Consider the following 13432-nt stretch of genomic DNA (forward strand, 5'->3'; position numbering starts at 1 on the left):
AGTGTCATATTAACCAGGTAAACATTACAGACCAAACTCCTGCCTTTTAAGAATACTTGATTCCAAAAATGTTCTATTGACGCCTATTGCAATTCCTTGACTCTTGTTTTTAGTCAGTAGAAATAATTAGACTCTATTCTTCTTGGCAATAATAAAACAACTGTAACCTGACACATGACTGAAGATTCTTGTAAGCATGGAGTCGACTCTTTGGATTTTAGAATAAGAATTTTGATGTCAAAAAGCACAAGGCAATGAAGGATATGTAGTAAAAGAAATTTTTTTACACATAGTAAAAAGCATTTTTTACACAGATTAATTTTATAGCATAGGTACATAGCATCTGGGTCCTTTCTGTGTGGAGTTTGCATGTTCTCCCCGTGTCTGAGTGGGTTTCCTCCCACAGTCCAAAAACATGCAGTCAGGTTAATTGGAGACACTGAATTGCCCTATATGTGAATGGGTGTGTGTGTATGTGTGTCTGCCCTGCGATGGACTGGCGCCCCGTTCAGGGTGTTACTGTGTGCCTTGCGCCCACTGAAAAGCTGGGATAGGCTCCCCCCCCCCCCCCCCACGACTCTAATTGGATAAGCGGTTAGGAAAGTGAGTGAGTGTGAGTAAGGTACATAATACACTTTTATTAAGCATTTCAACCGAGTTGTTTTCTGAAGCAAGAAAATCTGTTAACAGCCTTTAAATTTCCTCTGTTGACAGCAATGCTAAAAACATGACTTTAAATATACTATGTTTGTGTCTTTAACGTGAACAAAAGGTCCTTGATTATGTGGATGAGCCAAATCAATTTTACTTTAGGAAATCGACTCTCTATTTGACTCTTTATTACCAAATTTACTCCTTTCACAAGTATTTTGGTATCAAACTTTCCCATGCTGGCTTTTTTTTTTCCAAACTGCTTTACCATTTGCTCAAAGAAACAATTTGAACAAAACTATTATAAATTATTTTGTACTGTTTCCATACTTAATAAAACCCTAACAAAATAACATTTTAATACAATTTTTACAAGACTACTATGTTCTGTGCCAAAAAGTGGAATCATTAACCACTAAAATACAGCAAAACAACAAATATCTAATGAATATGTTTTATATTTACTTTGCATTATTGTGTAATTCTCACACTAAATGATTTTAGATGAATAAAAACACTCGTATACAAATGGTACAGACACAATCTCGCAAAACTATTTCATTTATTTTAGAACAAAGTTATCCATCACGCTTAAAACCCTTTACAGAGTAATTGCCTCGATGTGTTTGTGGTGATATTTGGTTTAAAATATCAAAATCTTACTACTTCAACACTTAATACAGTGAGAGGCATGAGAAAGGTGCTTCGAAATAAAGATGCAAATGAATATTTGCACTAATAAAAATCATGTAACAGTTGTCCTGTTTGTTACATGGCGGGTCAATGGAAACTGGAAAAATGAGCTTTTATGCTATTTTATCATGTTTGTGATATTTACACCTAATTTATAAATCCTAGCATTTACAGAACACAAATACAGAAAATACAGATAACAGTATCCAGACACTAAAACACGAGAGCTGAAGTTATAAATCCCAGTAGTCATGATTTATCTTTACTAAACTGCAAAACCCAATGCAAGCAAGCTTAAATAACAAAAAAATACGAAAGCAACACAGAAAACTGTTGTGCTTATGCTGCCTTCTGAATTACACGTCTCAGGGTTGCAAATGTTGCCCAAGATCACAGGGGCAGTGACTATTTATTCACAATATAAATAACAATTAAAAAGTGCAATGATTTGGTTGTGTCAAGTATAAAATCCACCCAAATATAATTTATCCTCTTTAACATTTGAGTTTTAAGTGACTGTATTGCTTTCGATTTGAACTTTGAAATTAATGACACCCCTCATATTACCATTTCTATTTGGTGCTTATGTAAAGTACATCATGCAAAGTAGCCCGATCACCTCACAATACATTGCGCTGTACGTTTCGAAATGCAGGTTGGGTTTTGCAGCGTGCTAACTACACATCAGGCCTCGGTGGAAGCGGAGTCGTTATCGGCTTTGCGGTGGAAGCAGGTGTTCTGCTGGCGTACAAATTCGGCGTACGCCCCATTCTTCAGCAGCAGCTCAGCATGGGTACCCTGCTCCAGCACCTCTCCCTTACGCAGGTATATGACGGTATCAGCTATCTCCACTCCGCTCATCCTGTGTGTGATGAGGAGAACTGTGCGCCCATTCAAATTCCTCAGCAAGGACTGGTGCACCTGGGAAATGTTTAGATTAGATTTAGTGTGATGGATTAGGACAGTTCTAATATTTAATATTTGTTCAGTTGGGACAATTATTATTATTAATAGTGCTCGGATGGCACAGTGGTCTATTATGCTCGCCTAATGCCGCTGAGATCTGCATTCCAGTGTCAGCAGTATTAGGCTATTAGCCAGTTGGGTGTCTACACAGACTTGATTGGCTATGTCTGAGGGGAGAATGGCCGAAGCCCTGAAATGGATTGGCACCGTATCCAGGGTATACCTGCCTTGTGCCCAGTGTTTTTCCGGTGAAACCAAATTCATGGCGATGCTGACCAGGATAATATCAATTTTGCATTACATGTCCAAACAACATTCTCTAGCTAATGTAAGTTATTTCATACTGGTTATCAGGTATTTAGGTCCACATACAACACAAATACAACATTCCAAAGACAAATCTTACCTGATGTTCACTCTCAGCGTCCAGGTCACTGGTGGAATCATCCAGCACAAGAATCTGTGGATTCCGAATCAGGGCTCTCGCTATGGCTATCCTCTGCTTCTGACCACCTGACACTTTACTCCCCTTTTCTCCAGCATCTATACCACACACACACACACACACACACTTATTAACTCAAATCAGAAATTAATCTTATGGTTACAAATAAAGGTACAGCTACTGATGCAACCTATATAATCTAGAACAAGGTACATAGCAGATAAGGTCCATGTATTTATGCTGTTTACACCAAAATCAGACCCGACCATCTGCACGTTGCAACAGAAATCGAGATTCATCAGATTTCTGCTGCAATTTAGTATTTTAGTCTCATTTTAGTCATGCTGTAGTTACTGTAGCCTCAGATTCCTGTTCTTGGCTGACATTTGGTCTTCTGCTACTGAGTGCCACCCACAAACTGATGCTCACTGGATGTTTTTGGCACCATTCTGTGTACTCTAGATATAATTGTGTATATCAGCATTTTCATACAAGCTCAGACCAGTTTATCTTACCATGGTCCAATTGTCTCTACCCTGATGTTTGATGTAAACAATACATAAAGCTTTTATTACACATTGTGCTGCTACCACCTGGTTGATTATATAATAATTATATAAATAAGAATGTGGTCAGTAAGTGTACATGCAGAGAGTTTAAATCCTGGCCTTGCCAAAGAGGGTTAAGCCACTTTTACCCTTAATCCTCTTTGCTCCAGAGGTTTGTATAATAACAGACCATGTGTTTTAACCCCAGCTTTCAGGACAAGCTGGGATATATAAAGAATTTTGACATTCTTCTTCAGCTCACCGGTGTCATAGCCGTCTGGAAAGTTGCTGATAAATTTGTGAGCGTTAGCCATTTTGGCAGCAGTGAACATCTCTTCATCAGTTGCATCTGGTCTCCCGTATTTAATATTCTCTCTAATGGAACGGGCGAACAGCAGGGGCTCCTGAGCAACCACGCTAATCTAACAGCAGGAGAAAAAAATTATAAGTATGAGTACACACCGAAAAAGTAACAAACAAAGCAATAATACAAAATGTTCTTATTCATCATGAGAAATACAGTCATAAACGAATGGAACAGCTGTATGGGGCTTAAATCCGATTATTTTTATTGGTTTTTAGTGTTCATTTAATGCAGTTAGAGCTACTAGTAATAAACCAGTAATAATATCAGCCGAAAGTGCATTCACCTTCTCATGCAGATACTCTTCCTTGTAGCTCTGTAGCGACTTCTCATCCAGAAAGATCTCTCCGCTCTGAAGCTGGTAAAACCGCTCCAGAAGCCTCACTACGGTGCTTTTTCCTGCATCGGCTGGACCCACCAGAGCGATGATCTTTCCTGGCTTCAGCTCCAGAGAAACGCCCTAATCGGGGTTGTTAAATATATAAGTAGTATTTAAGGTACCCAATAAACTCTGAAATGGCTGAAATGGTCACATCTTTAAATAGCTTAAGCTAATGGTCCATAATATTCAACACAGTCACTGCACAGCACAAGTACGCCCAGTTTCAAAGTATTTCTCTCTACTGGCCTTAGTTAATTAGTGAATAATAATAAGTATGAATTAATTACTGACTAATAATTAAACAGTAATATAAAATAATCAAACAAGAGAAGCAATGTACTGCAGCTTAAACAAAGCTTCAAATGTAAACGACTAACAAAAACAAAACAATTGTAGTTATTATATTATATTATTTACATTTACGCCATTTAGCAGACGCATTTATCCAAAGTGACTTAGAGTACTGTGACAGTATATTGTCTAAGCAATTAAGGATTAAGGGCCTTGCTCAGGGGCCCAACAGTGGCAGTGGTCTGACTTAAACCAGCAACCTTTGGTTACTAGTCCAGTACCTTAACCTTTAGGCTACAACTGAACACATCACATTGTGGTTATTTTGTAAACATAATAAAACTCATTGCTATTTGCACAGTTCATCGGCTTACACACATAAGCTCTGTTTATTTAGGATCCATGTGAACGAGAGGTTTTAATTTTGACAGACTTTTCACCTTTCAGTTGAACTGATGAAGCTCTTCCGTACTAACCTTGAGAATATTCTCCTCGGGTCTTGAGGGATAGTTGAAAGCCACGTTGCTGAAGCGCAGGTGACCCTTGAGGTTCTCCGGAGCTAAAGTGCCATCAGGAGGAACGTTAGGCTTCCGGTCCACGTACTCAAAGATCTTCTCTGAGGTCCCGATAGCTTTTTTAACACTCGGGTAATAAGATATCAGGGCCTGTAGAACCGACAGGCTGGTTGGAAGACTGAACCAATGTATTATTTATCAGGTAAAAATATGTAAACGTAAACTTTACCTCCACTGCAGAATTAAACTGAAGCTCATACAGGACAAAAGCCACCAGGTTGCCACTGCTGACCTCATTTCCTGCCACCAGCTGCCCACCATAATACAGGATGCTGACTTTTAAGGCCAGACTAGACATCTGTACAATGAGAATTAACAAAAAAGGAATTAGACCTCATTAAAATGGTTTGAAAGAAACATTAAGGCTTTTAAAGGACCCATTTAAAAATAAAATCTTACGCTGTTGGTCCAGCTAGAGACAGCATAAGCAGCTGCTTCCACTTTGTTAAGCGTGTAGGTGTGTTCCAAGCACTCTCTGTATTTTTCAACCTCTCCGTCCTCGTTGGCAAAACTTCTCACTGTCTTTATCAGAGAGAACGTCTCGGTAGCGACGCTGTTAGCTTTAGCGTGTGATGCCTGCACTTTTACAGCATGCGTCTAAGAGAGAGACATGAACATAAGAGTCAGGGAGCCTGGTCTTTAATTTAAGGTGTATAAAACGTATCCAGTCACAGTCTGTTTTATTTCTGAAGATGTGTGTCAGTTCAGAGCCCGTCTAGACCGATGTTTATTATTTGTGATGTAAATTGTTTGTTCATTAGGATTTTACCATCATGTTTTACACTTTTGGTTACATTCATGACAGGAACGGTAGTTACTCATTACACAAGATTCATCAGTTCACAAGGTTATATCGAACACAGTCATGGACAATTTAGTGTCTCCAATTCATCTCACTTGCACGTCTTTGGACTGTGGGAGGAAGAAACCCACACAGACACGGGGAGAACATGCAAACTCCACGCAGAAAGGACCCGGACCGAACACCCGGGGATCGAACCCAGGACCTTCTTGCTGTGAGGCGACAGTGCTACCTACCGAGCCACCGTGCCGTCCTTGTGACGTGAACAAAACATACAAATCATAAGTTTTCTTTAAAGGATACAAATACTACATTAATGAGTGGATGTTTGACTGACCTGGTGGAACTTTCCGGTAAACTCTGGGATGATCAGGATGACCGGTAGGCCCAGGATTGTGAAGACGGACAGGCGCACCGAGAGGAGCATCATGGATCCGAAAAGGAAAACTAAACGCATGAAGTACCACATGACCAGACTTAACTGCTCGCTCAGTGACTCACTCATGTCATTGGTGTCTTTGGTTATCCGGGAGACGAGATCACCTGATGAAAACACGACACCAACAATTTAGAACCACAACAATAGCTACACTAAGTGATGCAGACTTTACTGTAACAGAATTAAGTGTAAGGTAATAAGGTCATTTCACTTCATAACAATACACATACATAAGAAATACATAAGAAATATATCTTTTTATTTCATTTTCATGTTTAAGCACCATTTTTTCCTGGGTCAGGGTTCAGGGTGGGTCAGGTTTACCCGGAATTACTAGGCACAATGTAGTAACACACACCGTACAGTACACCAATCCATCATGTACCGCCCCCCCACCAAGCATTTACATTTACATTATAGGCATTTAGCAGACGCTTTTATCTTAAAGGGAATTACAGTATACAGCCTAAGCAACTGAGGGTTAAGGGCCTTGCTTAAAGGCCCAACAATGACAACCTGGCAGTAGTGAGGCTTGAACCAGCAACCTTTGGATTACTAGTCCAGTACCTTAACCACTAGGCCACAACTGTCCACAATCATGTCTGTATGTAGACGCCTGCCTGACTGATAGCACCGCTTGGGATTTAATCCCTGAAACCTGGAATTTACCGCTGCACCACCCGAGCGCCCTGAAAGTATATTAAATAATAAACACAAAACTGGTTGAATACTTTTCCCCCACAGCTGTAGCCACATTTATTCTGTCGTCCCCGACAGAAGACCACTGAACCAACCGCAAATATAGAAGCAGCCTTGACAAGGGACAGCTGTGGCATGTACTTTGTAACGCGTGAGGTCGAACTAGCCCTATTTACACAATCACCAGCTATAATCAAGAACAGTCACTGACAATAAATAGGGAGAGCAGGCCACACATTGCCACACATTAAAATAACATTTTAATGAACTTTCTACACCAGCGAATGAATAGACAGACATTTTCCATTAATGCTTGTATTATGCACATTTTTGTTACCTGTAGAGTTCTCATCGAAGAAGGCTATTTCCTGTTTGAGCACACACTGAAACACCTGACTCTGGATGGAGGTGTGAATCAGGCTCATGGTGGTATTGTAGGTAAGGTCACATGCAAACTCAAACACAATACTGAAATAAAAGAATAAACAAGTAACAGGTCAGTATTCACACAAGAAAAAAAAAAGCTCTTTGTAATTATAGAGCCATAAGACTTTGTCTTTTAAACAGTAAATATATAGTATATGGCCAAAGGTATGAGGACACATACATTTGATTTAATTCAGGTGTTCCAGCCATCCCAGCAATCCAGTAAATTATATGCTTTCAACTGTGGCAAAGGTTTGAGGAAGGCTCTTTTCTGTTTTATCAAGACTTTGCCCTGATTGTTATGGAAATTTCCATTGTGTTATGGAAATTTCATTGCTCTTGTAGCGATGTCTAATTATTTATTCTTTCTGTGCGGCCCAGTAATGAATGCCCGGTGGTTGGGGACCACTGCTCTACAGAGCCCTGACCTCGACCCGACTGAACACATTTGGAATGAACTGGAGGGTCAATCTCAAGCCCGGCTGTTTTGACTGAATGGGCAGAAATACCAACAAAGACACTGTATAATCTTGTGGAAAGTCTTCCCAGAAGGCTGAAGGGGGTTTTCGCCATATGAAAGCTTTTTGTTTTGAAATAGGATCACCAGTGGTCTCATGGTCATGTGTCCACAAACTTTTGGCAATAAAGTAGCTATGTACCACCTTCAAAAAAGCAAGCTACCCAATAGGACACAGTATTTACAATGCTGGCTAAAGTTCTGGTGCCTCCAAATATGTTTGCTTTATAATTAATATAAATTATTACAGGACTGTTATGCCTGTCCCTAAAGTTAGATAGAAACAGAAGGAACTGTATACATATTTGTTACACTCCAAAATAGAACAGATTCATCATTTTTTAGCCATGAAAACAGCACATAGGCAAAAATGTGCATTATACAACAAATGACTCTCGTATAATAGTATAAAGTTCAAAATCAAATTGGCAATACAGGAAAAAATCAATGACTAGTAGTTAAGGACGGTATTCGGTGTATAGATGTATCACCTCATGATGGTCAGAATTGACATGATTTTGATGGCGTTGTTGAAAGCCTCAGGTTCGTCTTCTTTCATGATCCAGTCGGTAACTTTGCCGGTGTAATGTGGAACAGCCATCTCACCTGAGGATTAAATTAACAAGGTTACAGTATACTGATATACAAATCACAGGATGTTGGAGGTTCAGCAGATGCTTCAAATGTATAAACATTTCAAAGAAAAGAATTACAATCAAAATTCATTTATTCATTCATTTATTGTCTGTTGTTTCTACAACTTTATCCTGGTCAGGGTCGCAGTGGGTTTTATTCACTGGACCATCACATTCCATCACAGGGCGAACACACACACATATTCACACACTTAGGGCAATTTGTAGTTGCTCCAACTGGTCTGATTGCATGTCTTTAGACTGTGGGAGAAAACCGGAGCACCAGAAGGAAAAACCACATGGACACAGGGAGAACATGCAAACTCCACACAGAAAGGACCCTGGCTGCCCAGCAGGGGAATCAAACCCAGGCCCATCTTGCTGTGAAGCAACAGCACTACCCAATGCTCCACTGTGCCACCCTGTGCAATCAGCGTATACTAAAACAATCTAGTAAAGGGTAAGGATTAGAGAACACAAATTAAATTAGGGTGTTACTCTAGCCCACCACCGCTAAGATCTGGGTTCAAATCTTCAAGATTCTACACAGACATGATTGGCTATATCTTGTGGACAGGCGTCCTGTCCGGGGTGTTCCTGCGTTGCGCCCAGAGTTTCCAGGTTTGCTGCGACCCTGATCAGAATAACGTTAATGATAAAAATAAAAACATAACTCATGTTCGTACTACATTTAAGTTGGAGAGTTGCAAAATATATGAGCTTTTATGGGTCACCAATATCCAAATGTACAATTAGAAGCAACCTGCATGACATCAATGTACTGTATTTGTAAATCCGCTTTAGCTTGATTGTCAGGTGACAAAAACTGAGCTTTTTGGCAACAAGAACGTGAAAAAGGGTGGTTATATTTTTATATTAAAATATTACTATTTACTGTTAAGCACATAAAAGGATATGTGATGTTTTGGGGCTGGAAACATTGTATGACACACATGGCATGATTGTACAGGAATGAAAAAGAGAAATAAAACAAGTGTAAATGAAACACACCTGAAAATGTGGGGGAATTTCCAAACAAGGTCAACAAACACCACTATAGTGTGCAAGTGAAAGTGAAAGCAGCAATAGCCTCTTGTTATCTCTGGGTTACTTTCTGTTTAATCCTGCAGCAGGACAGGCTACATAGAAATGTTTGCAATTCAGTAACGCTCTGCAAACTGTGCTGAACATGAATGTATTTTGATTTTCTTTTGGCTGCTCCTGTACTTAGGGGGACAACAGTGGATCATTCTGGTCTGCATAGCTGATTTGGCACCGTTTTTACCCCAGATGCCCTTCCAATTTTTATCAGGGCTTGGGTTGGGACCGGCACTTACAGTGGTCCAGTGATTCCAGTGTTCGACCACCCCTCCCCGAAACACAAAGTCAAATATGTCTGTGTGAACCCCAGATTTCAGCAGTTATGACCTAAAGTGCCCAACATGAATGTGTATTAATAAAAACTGGGGGATTTATTACCGAGAGAGGAAAGAACCACGAGGATGATGACTCCTGTAAACCGCTCCTGGTATGGCTTCATATAACCCAGCAGCCTCTGAAGCGGGGTCTGGCCTTTCTCCTTGGTTTTCATCTTCTTCTTCGAGAGGATGGTGGGAACATAGCGTTTCCAGAGCAGAAGACACAAAGCGGATACCGCATAGGATTGCAGGAGCTAAAAATACATAACAAAAATATTAAGAAATTGCATGATATATGCAGACATTCTATGAAGTCTATGAAAGGAGTGGATTTGGCTGGTTTAGCTAACACTTTGGACTTGTGGGAGAAAACCAGAGCAGAAATAAAAGTACGGCCATGCAGGCATTACAGACTAAGACTGGCAGTAAAGTGGGTCATGCTTAAAAGAGCTGGAAGATTTCCAGTATGGCTCTGACAAAGGTTGACCATCCTAGTTAGTTTGACAAATTTCTGCCATCCTAGAGAAGCCCCAGTCGAATGTAAGAGCTGGTAAAAGTGAGTGGACAAGCTCGGAAAAGCAGGAAGCTGAGTGCTGAAGTGAGTGTAGTGTTCAAATCCCCTTTACACATTCATTTAAAGGACGTTTTTATCTAAATGTGACCAAATACAATGCAAGCACTGACTAAGGGCCTTGCTCAGGTTCAGCTGTGGCAACTTGGAGGTGCTGGGGCTTGAACTGGTGACCTTCTGCTCACTATTCCAGTACCCTAATTGCTGAATTGAAGCTATATGGTTTAGTTTGAAATATGCGCATGATGATGATGATGTGAAAAGCCATGCATTGACTGAAGATGTATAAGGTACACCAACTTCATAATCTAGAGCTGTGAGGACACATTAGATCATCCAACACCTTTCAAATTCATTGAAAGGCCTAATGTGGCCCAACCATAACAAACCACTTACCCCTTGCCAGGTGTGCCAGCACCAGGAGAGCTCCACTGTCGACCAGCCCAATGCCCAGATGAGTGATACATAGACCGGGTACACTAAACTGTGCACAGTCACAATCTGCACTCCATCGAAGCTTTTCATCCACGCCGGGCTCGATGGGTACAAAAAGATGACAAAAAGAAAGACAAATAACCTCAGCAATCCTCCCACCCACAGAGTGATAAAGGAATGAGGGACGAGCGGGGGCGTGAACCGGGTGGCCCCAAATGTCATCACGACGCACATGTCCACGCACAGGAGAAGACAGGCAAACAGATACGGTGCCATCTTGATCTTCATCCCCAACCACACTGCAGAAATAAAAACATAGCAAATGAGTTACAGGTTCACAAGCCACAGTCATACAATGAGGTTAAAAGTTTACATATCCTTGTAAAGTATTTTTAAGCATATTCTAAGTTCTTTATACACTTTTAGAGACTGAGGTTCTTTTAAAATTTTGTTGGTTTTCTGAAATATTACAAACTATACATTATCTGTCCAAAAGTATGTAGACACCTAACCATGAGCTTCCTGGACATCTTTCACTTTTACTATGCCCTATTGCCTGATATTCGTTTTCCAACATATTATGTTTAACACATATATGCTTGTATTTTAAGTATATTTTTTATTTCAGTACTTTTGAAATGTAATTAAAATAATGTATGATGGTTAGGTTATTGTAAATGATACTTACAGTGTGAGGCAAACTATTGCAAATTGCGAGGAATGCCTATTATTAATCTTCTTTATTCTTCTCACTCGTTTATAATACAAAAAAACAATAAACACAGCAAGCATAAAAGGCTAATATAATTATTAGGGTTTTATTTTAATAACATCAAGGGCAAAGATGCCTAAGCTACACAGATCTAAGAAGAAATAAAGTCATCAACAACGATAACGCTCAGTTTAGAGAACCTTCGGGTTATGTCCCAAAAAACATCATGCTCCCTATAAAGCTTTGCTGCATACAGTAGACTCCAAAAGCTTATGCGCCCTCCTAAGTGCACTAAGTGACACCTCTTGAGTTATTGTAACCAATCCCAGTTCTGCCTATTAAGTGAAACCGAAAGTATGATTTAGAGGGGAAAACCAATCGCCTTTGGAACATTTTATGCATTATAACATTTTAACATATACATAAAGATTATATGTTTCAGTATTCTAAGCCCCTTTTTACATAAAAGAAGTAAAACATGTCAAAATCTCGGCGTTTCGTTGTGAATACCTTACCGCAGAGGTAGTAAAGAGTCGTCGGCCAAAGAACCGATTCTTTGAACATTTTAATCGATTCACTTGTAAGACCAGTATATTAGGGCGATCCTGAATAATTAAAACATGTTTTTTTTTGTCAAAATATTATGTGTGTTCTTGGCTCAGATTGGCTCATTGAGGCTCAGAGTACATAATGATTTTATGTGCTTTCAGGGCTGACGTGTTTTTGGCTTTGAATAGTGTTCAGATTAAGCCAAATTGAATGGTTAAGCTACAAGAAAACCAGTGTGATATTTTAAAATGTAAGTTCTAACATACACACAATGAGCATGAGTCACAACATTACCAACTTCGATTTAAAAACAGTGAAAATATCAATGCTACTAAACAATATGTGTTTTACAGATAAATGAGTCGACTCTAAATTATGAGCCGAATCAATGAGAATATGACTCGTTTCTGGTTCAAATGGCGCCCTTATGTGGTCGACACGTGTATTTTCGTTTGTTTCTGTAAGTTATATTTATACACATTTTTAATTTTAAACAAAAAATATTATTTACTCTACTTATTTGCAATAATCTAAAGGAACTGCAGTGTTACATAAGTCTTATAATACTTTACATTCTATTATTCAGAGGTACAGTGAGAGGCAAAAGTCTGTCAAACTACCAATATAGTGAAAGCTGAACCTGTCAAAAACACATGAATTTCTATATTTCCTATTATGTGTTATGTTCATACTTATTTACTTAAACAAGCTTCTGCTAAGTCGATGAAATTCACCTGCTCAAAACTGTCTGAGCATGCACTTGAATGTAATGAATAAAACTCATTATTATGCTGATTATGTGATAAAAATTGCACTGAGTTTGAATAAAATGCAGAACATGAGTTTTTACTAGCAGACTCAGATTTTTAATGAACTAAATTAAGCAGAATCAGTCTCAAAACCTTATAAAGTATCAACACTCCCAAAAAGAGATTCAGTGGCCTTAAAACGTAATTAAAAGTAATTTACAATGTTTAAAAAACCTTAAAAGCAGTAATATTTGTATTAACATACATTCATGAGGACTTATAATGTCTTTGACATAATTTGGTGAGCTAACTTTGCTATTATCAGGATTCATTAACATTCCAATGCGACACATGGCGAATAACAGAGTTCCAAATACAGTAGTTGTGATATTATAACTCATTTTAATCTAATGCTACCACTGTGATCCATTAATCAATGCATATCAGACTTTTTTACACTTACAGAAACACAATTAAAGAAACTCTGTGACTAAAGCTGTACAGGACTTCTAAGTCAGACTTCAGCTATAACAAAAAAGTCTGCAAAACAGCCACAACACCACAC

General features: G+C 39.1%; 1 protein-coding gene across 1 annotated transcript; it reads right to left on the bottom strand.

Moving 5' to 3' along the window:
- Positions 1-1201: 1201 nt before the first annotated feature.
- tap1 (transporter 1, ATP-binding cassette, sub-family B (MDR/TAP)) lies at positions 1202-11604 on the bottom strand. The gene is made up of 13 exons (XM_062985342.1): positions 11546-11604; positions 10819-11156; positions 9913-10105; positions 8290-8404; positions 7193-7323; positions 6055-6260; positions 5315-5512; positions 5085-5213; positions 4817-5005; positions 3954-4127; positions 3566-3725; positions 2717-2853; positions 1202-2265 (listed from the first exon to the last, which is right to left on the bottom strand). The coding sequence occupies exons 2-13, from the start codon at positions 11143-11145 to the stop codon at positions 2029-2031; spliced, it is 2196 nt and encodes a 731-aa protein (XP_062841412.1). The 5' UTR covers positions 11146-11156; positions 11546-11604; the 3' UTR covers positions 1202-2028.
- Between the last annotated feature and the right edge of the window lie 1828 nt (positions 11605-13432).

This window comes from Trichomycterus rosablanca, chromosome 23 (assembly GCF_030014385.1).
Source record: "Trichomycterus rosablanca isolate fTriRos1 chromosome 23, fTriRos1.hap1, whole genome shotgun sequence".
In the NCBI taxonomy this organism is placed as follows: Eukaryota; Metazoa; Chordata; class Actinopteri; order Siluriformes; family Trichomycteridae; genus Trichomycterus; species Trichomycterus rosablanca.

Excerpts from the sequence above, each read along its gene's own strand:
- tap1 (XM_062985342.1), bottom strand. The coding sequence starts at position 11,145 with ATGAAGATCAAGATGGCACCGTATCTGTTTGCCTGTCTTCTCCTGTGC. Across the intron at positions 5,214-5,314 it reads TCTCTAGCTGGACCAACAGC|ATGTCTAGTCTGGCCTTAAA; the intron begins GTAAGATTTTAT and ends CTCATTGTACAG. Across the intron at positions 3,726-3,953 it reads AAGAGTATCTGCATGAGAAG|ATTAGCGTGGTTGCTCAGGA; the intron begins GTGAATGCACTT and ends TCCTGCTGTTAG.